The following is a 17,570-nucleotide window of genomic DNA, read 5'->3' on the forward strand; positions in this document are numbered from 1 at the left end:
TCCTTCCTACAATTTACCACAGGAAAACGCTACCTTCTTTTTTTTTGCATAGCCCATAATAAATGTCCAAAACTGATACATAATCCTAGCACAAATACACACTTAATAGGGCCATGCACCTGTCCTTTTGGGCGGGACCCGTAGGGGGCAATGATGCTTCATAGGACAATGTCATACAAACTAATGTCAGCAGTAGTTAATCAGGAGGGAAGAAGATATGCAATGGCAATGCGAAGCGACCAGTGTGCAGTGTCAGTCTTGTTTTTTAAGGGGACATGTTGAGAAACAGGGCCACAATTTCAAGTACTTACAAGCACTTTACTCAAAATTCAAGCACTATTCTATTCGTGAACATAAATATTAAAATTCAAGCATTGTTAAGTATTTCACGCACCTGTACGAACCCTGACATGTAAACGTAGTGAAAAAAAATTGCTATAACTCCCTGGGAGTCATATAATACAATAATATAGCTTATTTAACTTGGAATTGGAAGGGAAAATATATCATTCTTTTAAAACTACCGGAACAATAAAACTTTCAGAGCAGTAATCTGTTCAAATAAAATGTTTTCAAAACACGATGAAATGGCAAAGTATTACAACCAGTTGTGTTTCTAAAAAGATAATTTGAGTCTTGGATGTTCCTTTTTGTTTCCGCCTCATGTGGTAACTTAAAAGGAGGCATTGTCCCCTTGTCCTTTTGTAGTACATTACATTACATTCATCCTTTTTTCTTAGGTACACGCTCACCTTCCAGCGTGTTCCTGCGCCCGTCAGCCCCGACCACAACGTCAAACTCAAAATCAGCCACAGGGTGATCAGCAGGTCGGATTGCAGCTCTCCAGCCCAGCCCTGGAAACGGGAGATGACCGCAGAGCGGGGAGGCCAAGAGAAAACACATTACATAAATATTCTCTTTGTGCCTTATTCCCGTGGCCGAAATAGAAAGGACTACATAGCAAGTGTCAGCTGATCAAGAATAACTTCTGCTTCAGGGTCACCTCTTATCAGTTCAACCTTAAAGTTCTTCTATCTCAAGGATAAGAGCAAATACAGCTGGTCTCTAGAAAATGTTTCTCGCGGGCCGGATCAAGCCCGCGAGAAGGGTTGAATCCAGCCCGTGATACAATACTGGGAGAAGAGAAAAATGTGCTGCGGGTTGAAAGATGTCCACTGGATGTTGCCAAAGCCAGGCGCCACACACATAAACGCTGGAGTTTTATCCATTTCTCTCTCTCTCTATTTCTCTTTGTCCCTTTCCATCTCTTTTTTCTCTCTTTTCTCCCCGTCGTCCCTCTTTTTTTCGCTCTCTCTCTCTCCCTCTCTTTTACACTCTCTATAGGCTTTTTCCTCTCTCTTTAGCTCTGTCTCTCTGTTTCTCTTTTTGTCTTTCTCCCTCAGTCCCTTTTCTACGTCTCTTTTCTTCTGGCTTTTACACCCTCTTTCTCACTTTGTCTCTTTGTCTTTTCTCATTCATTTTGTCTTTTGTATCTTTTAAGCTCTCTTTTTCTTCTGTTTCTCTCTCTTTTTCATTGTCTTTTTCTTTCTATTCCTCTTTTTTCTCTATGTCTCTCTTTTAATTTCTCACCCTCCTTCTCAATGTTTCGCTCTTTCTCTTTCTCTTACTTTTCCTCGGTTTCGCTCTTTCTTTCTCTTGCTTTCTCTTTGTCTCTTTCCATTTTACTCCTTTCTTTCGCTCTGATCCACTAGTCCAGACCCAGAGAGGAGGGTTATTCTACATGAGTTTGACACCCCTGCTTTAGAAGCATTCTATTAAAAACTCATTCGGAGCACCAGTCAGGCCCACCAAAACAACCAGTCTTTATGTTGTGCAATAGGATATTAAGGGCACGGCTAGTCTGCAGTGGAGGGGGGAAGAGAACTTCTAAATTTAGGCAAGGCTCTTGTTGTTATCTGCGTATTGATATTACAGCTGGAAGCCAGGTTAAAGTCAAACTTGGGAGTGGCCATTCAAGTTGTTCCTCCTGTTACCATCACACAATGAAAGCTGTGTGCGATGGTGTTTTTCCCCCTCTTACAGAGAGAGCATTCATTAATATGGACGTGATACCTTACAGCAGTTTGTTGTTCTTACATACTGTTTTGGGTCAAAAGTGACTTGTTTTGACATTTCCCAGCAGGGGTGACCAATCTATTGCCTAGAGGGCATTTGCAGGGCGATTTTAAGTAGCCTTAAGCATATACCGAATATGCTGAAATGGACGTTTATACAGTTGTTAAAATATCCATAAATGCAAATTAAAAATTGTAAATTTTAAATCAACACGTTTACATTCAAAAATATATTATTTTGTAAAATTATAAACTAACATACTAGAACCTTTTTTTTGGTATAGCATTTAACGTTCTTGGCAAATCATTGTTAAAAGTTCTGTCCAGAATTTAGAATTTTCTACTTGCGGACGCCATCTTCTGTCTTAAGTCATCATTGAAACCTGTCAAGCTGCTTGTGTGCCGCATGCAAGTACTGTACTAGACGTGCTCAAATAAACTATTCATTTGTTGGGGTTTGAGTTGGCGTTTGGACTGTATTTGAAACAGTCCTTTACTTTAATAATTTTCATGCTACACTAGCAGAAAACCGCAAAGACGAGCATGAAACCACTCTTCCCGCCTTCCTAATGTGTTGCGAGTCCCAAGGAGGCTCATTCGAGCATTGTTAACACAGAAAAGAATTATTCCATTTTAAACTTTTTGATGACATCTCAAAGAAAGCACCACACAAAAAATAAATAAATTAATCGAAATTTTTAAAAAAGTGGTCTTTTTTGGGACACCTCTGCTTTACAGTAACAGAAATACCCTAAAAGTAATCTTTGATCCCCGAAACACATGGTGAAGAGTTTTCTTTTGTAAAGGTACTTACTACAAAGTTTGTTTAACAGGAGGCTGTTTTAGGTCAGATGTGCCCATCCAACTGAATGTTTTTATTTTGATTTCAAAGTGTACGTTATAGCGAAAAAATGTGGTGATGTATGACGCAAATGTGTATTTTTAACATACAACGAGAAATTGAAAAAAATTCTGCTCAAATACTTCAGTATTTTTATGATCCAGACGGGAATGTTTTCACAGGGAGGAACAAGGGAACTATTTGTTTCCACCACATTTATACTACTTCCCAAAAAACACTCACACGTTGCTTTTTAAAGAGTGAATCAGCATGATGCTAGATAACAAAGCATAAATAATTCTCAACTGACAGTGCCTTCCTATATATTTTATCAAAGAACAAGCTGCAGATACCCTTATTTTCTTGGTTCTCAGGAGGCTCCAATAGCTTGACGAACTCCACGTTGATGTGAAACTCCACTGCAACAATGAGAGCCACCTTCAACAGCATCAGCTGCAGCTGCCTGATACCTGTCAGATGCAAAAGACACTTTAGTGTGGGTGTGTACCATCGCCTACTCTGTCGGCAAATATGCTCCGTCATAAAGGATAGGTCTTTAGCACATTTGAAGCCTTCATGGTAGCAAGATAAAAGCGGTGCCATTTGAAAGCTTATTTCATACAGTTTTTTGATAAGGCTATTGATTTTTTAAATTTATTTTCAGACCCATCAATGGCATTCAATCAACTAGAAAAGAAGTTTTGTCTGCTTCAACCATGACCTGCCGAACGTGCATTCACAGAAAAGTCAGAAAGGAGCCACCAGAGAGGAAGTCCACAGTGAGATGGCATGAAAACTTCATAATGAATGAATGCTAATACCCAGCTAAAAGAACGAGACGCCCCTCAGAAGATGTGATTGAAGTAGGGCTGCAACAACTAATCGGTAAAATCAAATGAAAATCGATTATTAAAAGTGTTGGAAACTAATTACCCCATTAATTTGTTGTATCAAGTGATTTGTGAGCCACCAAGTACTTTAAATCAATGCAAATTATGCACACAATTAGGTTGTGAGCGGAAATTTGTAGTTCCTCAACAGTAAATGGCGAGACAGGAGTAGACAGTATCTGAACACAAGACTGCCAAACAGATGAATTGGACTGTTTGAGCAGAATGATTGCGATCTCATGTCCTGACCACCCAGATCTCTAGATTTCACACCATGCAATTTCTTATTGTGGGTAATTGTGAAAGGATTGGTCTATGTGCTCCCTATTCCAAAAGATGTGGAGGATCTGAAGCCACGAATAGAGAAGCTGTTGCAACCATTGCCAATGCAATGCTGGGACGTTTTTGGCAAGAATTTAAAAACAGAAATTGAATCGCTTATTGTGTGTCGTGTGACCAATGGAGATCTTTAAACATTTCTTATAAAAATTGAGATTACAAGCGTTCTGAGTTTACCAGATGTATTTATTATCAATAGTTTTTGAGCTATTAAGTGTCAAAATGTGCCGAAGACTTTTGGAACATCTTGTATTAAAACCATGCTAAGTGGGATAGGACTGGCTGGAATTAACAATTTTGCAACAGAGAGGTTATCTTGTGACACTAGTATTCAACAACTTACGGAATATAAACTTTAGTTTATAGACTTGATTATTAAATATTCTTGTATAAAAAAAGTTAGCTTCTAAGGGTTTTTGGAGGGTTACTTATTTTGAATTGGACTTTTTCAAATCCCGCCCACCCCACACAATACAAAAACATTGCTGCCAATCATACCGCAGCTAAAATGACTCCCTACACTGACTACCAAATTATCAACTGCAAAACTCACTAATATGATCTATTGCCCCGGCGCAGAATTTGCCGTAAAATTTTTTGGCCCCGAGGTCCCGTAGATCATGGATGGTGAATGGCCAAAGGTGCAGCACGTTGTTTCTTGAAAAGGAGTCCCGCTTCTCAATCAACACCACTTTGGCACCCATCATGGCGAGCTCGATGGCCGTGCGGAGGCCGCACGGACCTCCTCCAATGATGAGGCACTAGGAAGACAAGCAGTGATTAAGTAGGCTTCACATGACTCTCGCAGTACAACAGTTTCCAGCAGGGATGACGGTTCATTCATTTCCTAAAACGCTGATGTTAAAACACTCGATGATAATGTGCTGCATTGTGTAGGGTGGGGGTTGGCAACCTGCAGCTCGTGAGCATTGCTGAGTAGCCCCCTGGCGCTTTAAACAAAAAGAAAATCTAAATTGAAAAAAATGAGGGAGGTAAATATATTTCTGTTTTAGTATGGGGTATAAAATAGGACAAACATGACACAAATAATTTTAACGTTTTCCAATGCTGTACAAATGTGTAGAATAAATATTACATTTCAACTAGGGGTGTAACTAGGAAACAAGAGGGAAGATCAGCTGGTACAAATGTGGGTGGGAAGTGACGAGTTTGACGACTGCTCTCTCACTGGTATTGGGTTGTAAAAACATGGGATACAGGTTGTTGCCTCAAACGCAGGAACGTCATATATTGTGATGTAAAGAAGAAATTAGGCTTGAAGAAATTATCTGCAATAAAAAACTTCAGCGCATCTCTTTTCTGCCTGTTTTCCTTTCTCTCACGTGTTTTGCGAGATAAAGCAGAGCTGTGCGGGCCCAACCTTAGCCCCTTTTAAAGGGACAGCGTCACAATGTAACGCAACTTCTTGCCACACCCTCACATTAAACGGGTAAGAAGAACACAATCTTATCACGCGCACATTTTTAGTTTAAGTATCGAAAGCATCATTCTCCACAAGGATACGCTGCATCCAACTTAGTTATTTTGATAATAGGCTAATACAGTATAGCTAACAAGAATACATCCGGCAAGTGTTGAATTCATCATAAGGCTTATTAAAAGCTTTAAATTTTTTCCAGACAAATTATTTTTGGGGGTTTTTTTTTGGGTCCAATATGGCTCTTTCAACACTTTGGGTTGCCGACTCCTGGTCTAGAGAAAGACAATAGATGACATCAGAATAAACAAAAAAGCAAATTCAAAGTGGTTGCCAAGAGAAACATCTGCCAAAGTTTTGTAAGAGCATGAGGAATAATTACTGCTCTACTCGTGTGTCAGCCGCAAAGCGCATGAAGTCACCTTGCATGAAGCTACGAGTGTCTGTCTTTGTCTATGAACCAGGTCCAAACATGACATCAGCTTCTTGGATGACAGATGAAAAGAAGTGACGCAAGCGCGCCCGTACTCTTTCTGGAAATATTTTTTTCTTCTTTCCTTCTAAACGTTTAAACACAACTGTATATGGTTGAATGATATGTCTTCTTTTTCCCGACTTTGGCATATCAGGCAGCTTAAAAAGAATGTTGAATGGTTTTTCCTAGCTACTGAGGGATCCAGGGATTTAAATATGAACAGCAGTTTTGAGACGGAAGCTCATGGAGTATGTATCTGAAGATCACAGCTTTGACTTTAACAATCCCATCTGGATTTACAGTTCTTGGCTTCTCTACTTTTGTAACATATACAAAAATATTTAAAAGGCCTCACAGTAGGAAGATGGAAGTTTGACAGTAATATTAAGGCGAATGCTTGGATGCAGGTTCCAATATTGATCGAAATCAAATTCTAATGCAGGGGTCGGGAACCTTTTTGACTCAAAGAGCCATAAAAGCAAAAAATATTAATTTTATTTTGGGAAAGAGCCACACCATATATTATGAGACAAATTTACTAAATTGCTAAACCCGCGCCCCAGACAAAAGCTTAGTCTTCAGCACATTTATTTTTGATGATTTGATAAAAATTATGAAAAGAGAATAATGCCAGAGCCCCTGTCCCAAATTCAACAAACAGACCACTTTAAACTTGTCTCTTTCTTGCAATTACTCAAGATCGGTTAAACTCCTTTTGACCCTTTTTTTCATACATATTGGTTTCAAAACCAGATGCAAGCATTTATTTTGTAAAAACGTCACAACATTCTGAGAATAGGGAGCCTTATGTGCTTACCTTTGGCGAGAGATGGGAGGGAATGCTTGTACTTTTTGCATAGCTCCACCCATCCCTCCCACTCACCCAATCAAATGACTAAGTTCTCTTCCGGTGTTTTGGCGTATTTACAGTTCTGTGGATTCATCATAAAGTATCTGAACACTGAACACAGATTATATAGTGAACTTTTAAATAAAGGATTCTTTAGCGTTGTACAGCCAAAACGAGTTTTTTCCCCCTTTTTTTGTGTGACACCTTGACTGTAAATTGTAGTGAAAAACGTGCCCTATATAAGTGTTTCCATTGCATTTAGCTTTGGTTTGGCTTTACGTGTACCTGAATAGCATAGACATTCCCGGTTTTGAACAAGATGGAGAAATTTTGCATGCAATCAAATTGGTCTCTGAGCCATAGGTACTCATAGAAAGAGCCATATATGGCTCGCGAGCCATAGGTTCCCGACCCCTGTTCTAATGAGTACAACAAGTTGTAAGTATGAATGTCTGTGTTGTAATTTGTTCTTGTTAAATCAGTTAAAGCCATTTCCCAAATTTTATTGTTATTTATTTTATTCATAGTGGCTTAGACAAGAGGTTTCAAACGTTTTCCTCTATAGTCCAGATACAGAAAAAAAGCATAGGATATAAATGTTCATTTGATTTTATATGTAATTCTACTAAGCAGACTTTTTGAAAGATAAAACGTTTTCCCACAACATAAGAATTTTGCAAATAATTATTTGTTGCATTAAAAGTGTTGCAAAGAATTTGATTTTTCTTTAAATTGTATAGTTTATAAAACATTTTTAGGAGCAAATATACTTTTCAGTAAACACCACAGGCCGCTGAAAAACAGTTAGAAGCTCACGAACGGACCCCGGCCGTCATGTTGACACTCCTGACTGTATACTGTGAAATCTGAAGAAAATTGTACACATACTTGAAATTATTTGCATTGTAAAATTATAAGAATTCTGTGAGAATTAGCAAAGAAAAATTGCCTTTAAGCCAAAATAGCTGGAAAAAATTACTAAAAAGCCCACTCTACAAAAATAATACCGGTACAAGCAAATGCAAACAGAAGAAAAATCTAGGTTTATCTTACCGCGAATTGTAAATCAAATTTTTAAATGCAAACAAAGCAAAATAAATTGGCAGTTCATTGCACAAATACTTGCAGGTTGTGCTAACTTGTAACTGAATCTTGTACAGTGTCCTCCTGACCGTGTTAAAATAACAACTACGCCAGCAAATGCCAGAAAAACAAGCGTTGATAGGGATTATCTTTGCAAAGCAGGGGATGATGAGTTGACTTTTGGTCATTGTCTTTAAATCTTGTTCCACGGGGGATAGGAGTGACATCGTAATACTTCCCCATTAGCTTCCAGAGGTTATACACCTGACGTAATTACGATTGCTAATAACTCAGGTGACAAGTTCCGTTGTAAAAGTAAAATCAAAGGAATTTTAGCAGAACATTTACAAGATAAATGTCACAGATGTATATTTGTTTATTTACTCTTGCTTGCACTGACTGGTGAATATGTCCCCATGTCTGAGGCTTTTTTCCTGCATGTCTACTGAGTCATGACAAACACACTTCCTGTTCTCAAAATCACAAAGGAAACCTTGCTCATAGACCTGAAAATGAAAGTGTTTGTCATATTGCCAAATATCAGGTTTCTAACTCAAAGATGAAAAACTGAAAATATTTTCTAAGAATACAACGTCATGTGAGACACTCTCGTAAAGTGGAACCAAGTTATTTCAACATTTTATCTCTACAACAAAAAACTGACAGAGTAAGTGTTGTACAAATATTGGCCCCCTGTGCTCCTAGCTTAGCCAACTGACTCCAGAAGTTCCCTGATGACTTCTGAATGAGCCAATGTTGACCTAAATGACTAAATATGACAGAGTATACCTGTGTGTCAATACAGTGTCACAAACGTGAGTACACGCCTCACACTTCTGCAGATAGTTCCTTGTAATGCCAAATAGAACATTACTGAGGAAACATCGCTTTAAAAAAAGAAAAGTATGTAAACAAAGGCCATGGCTTACTGGAAAGATGTGGACAAAGATTAATCTATATGGCTCAGATGGTGTGAAGCACTGGTGGGGGCAACCAGGTGAGGAGTACAAACATGTTTGCATCGTGCCTCAAGTCAAGCATGGTGTTGAAAATGTCATGGTTTGGGGCTGCATGAGTACAAATGGAATTGGGGAGTTGCATTTAATTAAGGGAAACACAAACTCAAGTATGTACTGTGAAAACTGGAGCAGAGAATCATCCCCTTTTTCCAGAAACTGGGTCGCAGGGAAATGTTCCCGCCTGGCAATGACCCCAAATATACTTCTGAGATGACCAAGACTTTTCTAGACGGGCTAAGTTTAAAGGGGATGGACTGGCCAAGCATGGCTCTAGATCTAAATCCAATAGTAAGCGGAAGGTGGGGAAGCACAAACTCTCAAATATCGCCCACATCTGTCATGTTGTCGTAGAGGAGTGGAAGAGCCTTCCAGTGGCAATCTGTGAGGCTCAGCTGAAATCCATGGCCAGGAGGATTAATTTGTTTCTGCAAAATCATGGTGAACACACAAAACATTGAACTTCAGGAACTTTGACTTAAGGGTGTACTCACTTTTGTTTGGCTTAGCTACATATGGCTATATTTTGAGTTTTTTGAGGGGAATGTTTTCTTTACGCTGCTATAGAAGCACAGACTACCTTTCATGGTGTCAAAGCGAGGCTTCTTCAGTGTTGTCCAATTAAACATTATGATAAAATATGTGCAGAAATGTGAGGGGTGTACTCACTTTTATGACATAATGTAAGTCTCAGTTTAAATGCACCTGCTTTATGATTTGCTCAGAGGTCTGGGAAAGGAAACACTGGAGAACAAACAAGAAGATTTTTAAACATTTACAAATTTCCCAGAGCACGGTGGGAGCAATATACTGTAATTTGCAAACTAAAAGTCACTCCGGAGTATAAGTCGCACCAAGCAAAAATTATATAGTGAAAAAGGGGATTCGCATTTTTGGGGGGAAATTTTGTTGATAAAATCCAACAACAAAAACAAACATCTCATCTTGAAAGGCAATTCATAATTGAAATCAAACGGAAAACATCGTTTGCTGAGGTTACACAAACGTGCATATTTTAGACACGCTTGTCAGTAACGACGTTACATTTTGGGAGTTATTCAGATTATTCTAGATAAAGAACATGCTTACCAAACTTATCATCTTCACTCCAAATAACTAAATCCATCATCCTTTCTGTCACTTTTTACTGATAAACAACTAGGGAGGTAGACGATTTTTCGGCCTCCTCTTTCCGCTTTTACGTCGCGGTCAAGGTATAAATTAGCAAGACAGATGAACCTAATACAAAACTCAATAGAGTTGTTCTTGCTGAGCCTTACAGGCCTATAGAGAACACTGGTCTTCGGCAGCAATGGAGTAATGTTGAGTGCTGAGTGAATTCATGCGTCGAGTTAGAGTTGTCATAAAGCAATGTCACAGACAATTTTAACTGTCATGTACAAGTGGTTTGTTATGTGGCTCGTAACCACTTCAAATCAGTAGTACAGCAAAACAAACGCTTGAGCAACTTTTTTTTACCCTTTGGCAAGGGGCAAAATGCATTTTGTTGTGTCCCAAGTAAGTTAAATTAAGATGTGTGAATATTTTAATCTAGAAATTTGCATCAATAGTCTGTCTAAAGGCAGAACAATGTCAATTTCAGATGACAGCAGTAGGCAGAAAAAATATATATATAACTCATTCATAAATTACATCGAGAATATTTGTTTGTCTTCAGCCAGTGTTAAGAATACATGTTAGATGGAGATATAAATACACAAGATGGATATTCCTCTGTGGAAAATTTGATGGAACAGTCCTTTCCAGTCGGGCCACGGCCAGTACAGTAATTTCATTTTAATTAGTCATGCATGGATTAGCACATGTGTTTTTCCAAAACTAGCTGTGAATACAAAGTAAAAGTTTTTCCAGATGTGCACACATTTCTTGGACCATTCTGAGCCTTTTCATGAAATATCTACTGTATATGCAGAAGAGCTGCAACAATGAGTTGTTGACAAAAATCAATAATAGAAATAGTCAACAATGAGTTGTCAGCTTTTGTTGCCAGACACGTTTTCCCATAAGACTGAGGGATCTCTATATGAATATAATCTCTCCTAAGAGTCACACATTTGTAATATGGTCTCTGTCGAGCTGTAACATAAATGAACTTTGTGCTAAATTTAAGAAATAAATGCAGAATTATCCGATTATTCAACTAGTCCTCTCAATGGTCGGTGGCTAATCGACCATTAAAATAATCGTTAGTTGTAGCCCTAATACGCAGTAAGTAAATCAATACTTTTATCCACATGAAGATGTCATACAAAACAGCTTTGAATCTTACCTTTGTGCCCAGACAGGCTTCACCTTTCTTGTATTCCTTATGCGATATCCTCTTGTCCAGCTTGCTCCATAGCGCTTTGGCCTTCCAGGAGGTGACCTTGCTCTTTAGGTTTTGGTAAAAGCTGCCATGATCGCTGGGGTCAAGGTCTAGCTGTCCACATAGGACATTGAAAGCCTGCAACGTCCCCTTGCAGGTGGAAGCTTGGACGAAGTCCTCAAAGAGCTTCCCGATGTTGCTCTCCCTCTCGTCCTCCGTCTCTCCCATTTCCCCCTATGGCGGTTGATGTTCGGGTGCGCAGAGGCCCGTGCTTCGTGCAAGTGCTTTGCCAGATGTGACTACACTGATTGAGTGGCTCGTCCCGGCATGCCCAGCCTGAGGGACACATAGAAGAAGGACACACAGCTCTGATGTAATTTCGTGGCCAAAAACCCAGAGACGCCTTCATTACATGGTTGTAGGGGTGACCGTAATGGGATTTTTTTTTTTTAGTGATGAGGTCGCATACGACTTGAATTTGCTTTTTGACCCATTCAAAAAGCATATTTTAGATGAGTGAGGACCATTACAATGAATCTGAATTTAACCCTCCTAATATGTTAGGAAATGGCATCACTAACCGTTGGTAGTGGGTCAATTTTGACCAGGGGTTTAATCTCAGTACTGACCACCAAAAGAAAAAAAAAACGAGTATCGCTTAATATAGATAATACAACATCCTAACACAAATCATATGCAACCATAACCATTTATTCCCATTGTAATTTGATTTTTAGACTCATCAGTTATTACTACATTTTTCACACGGGGGACATTTATCGTCACAACACCGGCAATGTTAATATTGAGCGCCTTCTTGCGGTTTAGTGTGAAAATAACATCTGAAATTATATACCCGGTAATAATGTGTTATTAATTTCACACAAGTGTCACCACAGTATAAAATCACACCCCCAGTGAACCTATGAAAAAAAAGCTGTGATTTATAATCTGAAAGATAAGGTATATTTAATAATCTTGAAACAGCTCAGTGGACTCTCACACAACATAAGGGTTAATTGATCAGTTCTAGTATAAAGCATTTTAGCAGACATACTGCAATTTACAGAAAAAAACATGGAAAGATGTTGCTGAATAGAATGTAAGACAAACAAGATGTTTTGGGTCAAAAGTGACTTGTTTTGACATTTCACAGCAGGGGTGACCAATCTATTGCCTAAGCATATACTGAATATGAACATTGTGCTGCTCATAGTCAGGGTAGAGAAAATAATGGGCCCTAAGTCACATGTAAGGGACTATGAGTATGGTTGAATGAAAAGACGTTTTAGGTCAGACTTGTCAAACATACATTCTGTGGGCCGGATCCAGCACGTTGGATGATTTAATTCAGCCCGCCATATATTTTGAAGTATGTAAAAAAAAAAAGAGGCAAGTCGCTTTGTTATTTCTTTCAAAAGTTATGATTTCTTTGAATAAATGCTAACTAAATGCTCTCACTGGTCACTAAAGGGCAGTATTGAGTTTGTATAGCGTGGTGAGTTGGTTCAGATGTAAAACGGCATTTAACCAGATTGTTAAAATAAACTAGTCGATTCAATGCCGAACATGTAAATCGTTTTTCCTAATTGTTTGGGAATAAATGTGTTGTGTTTAGAAAAGCTCCTTGTCGTCCTTGATTGTAATATGTGGGGTAGGTTACTCGAGTACTGTAGGCTAAATACTCAAGAATAATAAAGAAAAGAAAAGCAAAAATTTTGAGTCGACATTCTTTTAATGAGGCAGCCTGTCTCAGAAGAGAAAGTCTGGATCCAGCCGCAGAGCCAAACTAAGTTTGTCATGCCTGTATTGGGTCCAATTATTAATAGAATTATCGTGCAAACCAGAATCTTATTTGCAAAATTGCATTAAATATTCCTGGAAGACCCGCTTGATTCATGGAATAGTACCATTTATATCTCCCTTTGTTAGGACCCTTAGGTAGGCAATGACTTGCCAGACCTAAAATGCCACACCAAATGACTCGAGTCTAATAGTGTGGCTAAGGTAGAACTAAAATAAACAGAGGACTAAACCAATGTTTTGCTGGTAAATTACCCAACTCAACAAAATAATCAGCTGTCAGTATTGGGGAAAAGCAAGAAGAAAATGAATTGAAGATTGGCACACAAAAGAATAAGCATACATTGAAAATTTGTATTCATTCGCCTACTGATGGATATACGTACAGGATTGACCTTAATCCCGTGCATGCACTTTCGGCTTTGCCGTTTTATTTCTGAATGTTTGAGAATTCTGTAAAGGCGGCATCGGAGATGGACATTGGGTAGGTTGCTCCTCTTTTAGGTATTTTGATCTAATGCTCTCGTTCTTTTTTTAGGACGTCAGGAATGCTCAGGAGTAGCTGTTTATCTGCTAACAATTGTTGAGATAATAAACATCTGCTGTCAACATACTTAAAAGGCTGGTGCGACGACTAAGTGGAAGTCCGTCTACAAGGGTCATTTGCCCGCAAATCATTGAAAGAATGCGGATATCAGTTGGGGATTGATCAGGTTGTTGATGGATACATTAAGAGCAGAAATCCACTTCAATTATTATTCTATAGGTTTTTTGTTTCTTATGATTCAACAAAATGGGAAATTGACAGACTTTATGTCTATATTTACAGAATGCACACCTCTGGTTGTACAGGTCACCTTTTTTTAAAGAATACACACTATGTCTGTGTGACTGTTAGTCTCTGTCTACTAGCAACCCATTTTATGCGTCTAATTAGTATAATAATCTGGTTGACATTTGAATAAGAGTGTGCACTTTTTATATTCACTGGAACTTTAAAACCTAATCAGAGTTACAAATGTTTTGAGGTAGAGTAAAATAGATCGCACCATCCTGTATTCAATGATTTTTTTTAAAAAGTTCTAACCCGTTGAGACACAGTCAACCATCAGGCATTTTGACAGCACTTCTTGTAAATCAGAGCCATATCTTAAAAAAAGGGAGGGGGACTTACAAAAGGTAGAAACCACAATTTCTCTGAAGTGTAAAGCCTTTGATATTCCAATGTCCTTTGGAGCCACATAGGTTCGCTGCGAGGGACACCGACACCCTAGGTAATCCCCTATTACTGTCCACCCCGCCCTGGGCCTCGGTGGCAGCAGAGTGAAACTGTTTATACTATAGAGTGCTTTTAAGCCCGACACCAGCGCATACATCCAGCAAACCTGAGCCGCCGCGTTCAAAGACAAAGCCTACCTCATATAATTATACTATTGTCCTACTGGACCTCTGCTGTTGCTTAACAAGACCTTTCACCCCTCAGAGCAGACATTCAAACGCAGCCAGAGCACATTCCTCCACCACGTGCCTCAACTAGCTTTGATATGCCCCATCAGCAGGACAGCAAACTCTCTGCTCACTATCACTATTGTTCTATTAATAGTTTGAATAGTTGATGTGTAAAAAAGGTGCCCTGTCTTCTTATCAGTACCTTTTTGGTTATATAATATCATAAAAACATTTTACCCAAACTAGAGTCCCATTGTACTGTGTATCAGTGGTTAGCAACTACAGAGCGACTAACAGGTACCGGCCTGTGAGTAGTTTGTTACTAGGCCGGAAAGAAAGAAAAATAAATTTCATTGTTTTTACCTTTTGTGGTTTTACTGACACTGCTACGTTTCATACTGAACATGAACTGGGGCATTGAGGAGTATGTTTTGAATTAAATTCAGGGCGGTTCACGCGGCTGACAGTTATCCATCACTCGCCAAAGATACAGTGAAAAATGAATCAAACCACTCTTGTAGCCAATCGGTGTGGAGAATGGTCAACTGAGTCATGCTAAAACATAAACTTGCTGCTATGGAAAAAAACATTTTGCAACAGAAATGGAGGATGCATGGATCCCCAAGTCAAGAACACCACACAGAGACTACATAACACCAACAACATTTTCGTGGGCTTGGTTCATTTGGTGAGTTTCTATTGTATTACTTGGCAAGCGGATCAATGTGACATTTTGCATTAGACATTATGGTAGCGACCAGATTGTGTTGCCATTAGCATGTCTGCCAGACAGATCAAAGGTAACGGGTTCAATTCCAGCTTGTGTGGAGTTTGCATGTTCTCCCTGTGCCCTCAGGCACTTAGGTTTCCTCCCATATTCAAAAAACATGGTTGGGAGCTATGTTCCCTCTAAGCTGCGCGCGTGCGCAATTGCGCACTGCCCGCACATTCTCAGCGCACAAGAAAATCTTTCCAGCGCATAAACAACATCAACATAACGTATTAATTAATATCTAATATGAGACTTAATCTAATCTAATTAATTCGCCCAATAATATTGTTTTTTTGTTTCTCACTCAGTGAGTGACAAGTGTCTAGCCAATGATTCGATACAGTTCACTTACGGTACAAAGCCAACCATGGCATTGACGGTGCTAGCGTCTCATATCATATGTCTCATATCTTCCAGAACAGGACCCTCGGCCAGGCCAAAGCAGGACTCTTCCCATGGCCAAAACAGGACTCTCACATACTGTATAACATCTACACATCCCATTTTTCAGATTTTTGTGACCAAATTACTTATTTAGAAATAAAGCGTGCATATCTGATGTTGCTCACAGTAGTCCTCAGTTTGCTCAGGGAGCTTGTGTGTTTGCCCAGATACATGAAAAATTAGAGGGAACATAGGTTGGGAGGGGCCCAGCACTTCAGCTTGGAAAAATGAATTGATGTGTTTTAGATGTGATGTTATGAGAACATCTAAATGCTCCACGTGACTACAGAGGTCTTTATTATTATCATTGTTGTTATCATAATAAATCATAATTGTTATTGCTATCGTTATTATTATTTTAGAAAAAGTATATACATGTTTAATGCCGGGCAGCACGGCAGCGCAGTGGTTAGCGCGGGTGCGGCACAGTTCTGAGGTCATGAGATCAAACCTCCTGTGTGAAGTTTTCATATTCTCTCTGTGCTTGTGTGGGCTTCCGCCAGGCACTCAGGTTTCCTCCCACATTTCAAAAACATGCATGTTAGGTTAATTGGCGGGTCCAAATTGTCCCTAGATGTAAATGAGCGAGCGAATTGTATGTCCCTATGTGCCCTGCGATTGGCTGGCATTCAAGTTCAGGGTGTCCCCTGCCTGCTGGGATGGGCTCCGGCACCCCCGCGACCCTACTAAGAATAAACGGTGCAGCAAATGGATGGATGGATGTTTGATGCCGCCCTTGAGCCAGACCATGAAAATATTGTTAGAGAATGAACTTTACATGACAAATGACACAGGAGTTTTCAAGCATGGTGGAATATCTGGATTCCAACACTGTATGTGGCTGAAAACTTGACATAACATCAATCACAGTCAAGTCAGAAAGCAAGTAAAATAACAAACTAATTAGCAAGTGTGATTTCTAAACTAGGTACTATAAATTCATTTATTTCTCAATACTAACAGAGCAAATAAAACTGTTGGCTTGCAGAGAATGTTTGTAGAAGATCCTGTAGACAGCTTTCGCAATCTGCTTTAGTTATTCAGCTCAAGAGATGAGAAACGGGTACAAATTAGTGGGACCAAGTGCACGAAAAAGGCTAATGAAACGCTAGCACTTTAATGTTGCTATATCAAAGCTGTCGCAAACTCGAGATCTTCTCAATTGGACGTGGCCACCGTTCGCTGACAGAACGGAAAAGTCACTTGCGGGCAGACTTGGCGAGGCCGCAGCCCGGCTGTAAAAATAAGACTTAATGACAGACGGAGCGGAGGGGATGCAGTGAACGCATCACAGCTGGATCAGGAAAAGTCTCACAGCGTCGAACTGTTTCCTACAAAGATCTTAACATTTCATTGGGCGACACTGTCGCATTTCTCGCTTCAGTCAGCAAGAAAGTTAAATTGTTAGTTTTACACAGTCACACAAGATTTATTGGTTTAGAGAACATAACTGCTACTGTAGTAAAACTACTACTGTATTGGGTGTACGATGAAGTTTTTAACCTTCATAGCATTGAATTCAAATCAATATTGCTGTTAAGTAATTTAACCTTAACCCAACACATCTGTGCTTTATTTAGGTAGGTAACACTTAGCCAAGTGTTATACATTTTTGATTTTTTTTTTATCACATGACAGTCTAGAATCTAGGCTCTAGATCAGGGGTGTCAAACTCATTTTAACTCGGGGGCCACACGATAGAACACACATTCTGTCAGGGGCCGGACTAGTAGATTATAGAGAAAGAAAAAGAGAGATTAAGAAATAAG

General features: G+C 39.2%; 1 protein-coding gene across 2 annotated transcripts in view; it reads right to left on the bottom strand.

Moving 5' to 3' along the window:
• The window catches only part of mical2a (microtubule associated monooxygenase, calponin and LIM domain containing 2a), a 76,125-nt gene that overhangs the window by 41,484 nt on the left and 17,071 nt on the right, over window positions 1-17,570 (bottom strand). Inside the window, exons 2-5 of one of the 2 annotated variants that reach the window (XM_088334446.1) lie at window positions 11,298-11,669; window positions 4,699-4,906; window positions 3,270-3,386; window positions 753-854 (exon numbers count right to left, since the gene is read on the bottom strand). In XM_088334446.1, coding sequence (XP_088190572.1) covers window positions 753-854; window positions 3,270-3,386; window positions 4,699-4,906; window positions 11,298-11,561 — 691 coding nt within the window. In that variant the 5' untranslated portion in view covers window positions 11,562-11,669. The remainder of the gene's footprint in view (window positions 1-752; window positions 855-3,269; window positions 3,387-4,698; window positions 4,907-11,297; window positions 11,670-17,570) is intronic. The other variant, XM_088334447.1, reaches the window with a different exon arrangement.

Source organism: Urocampus carinirostris, chromosome 4 (genome assembly GCF_059441175.1).
Source record: "Urocampus carinirostris isolate Australia breed hairy pipefish chromosome 4, RoL_Ucar_1.0, whole genome shotgun sequence".
Classification (NCBI taxonomy): domain Eukaryota; kingdom Metazoa; phylum Chordata; class Actinopteri; order Syngnathiformes; family Syngnathidae; genus Urocampus; species Urocampus carinirostris.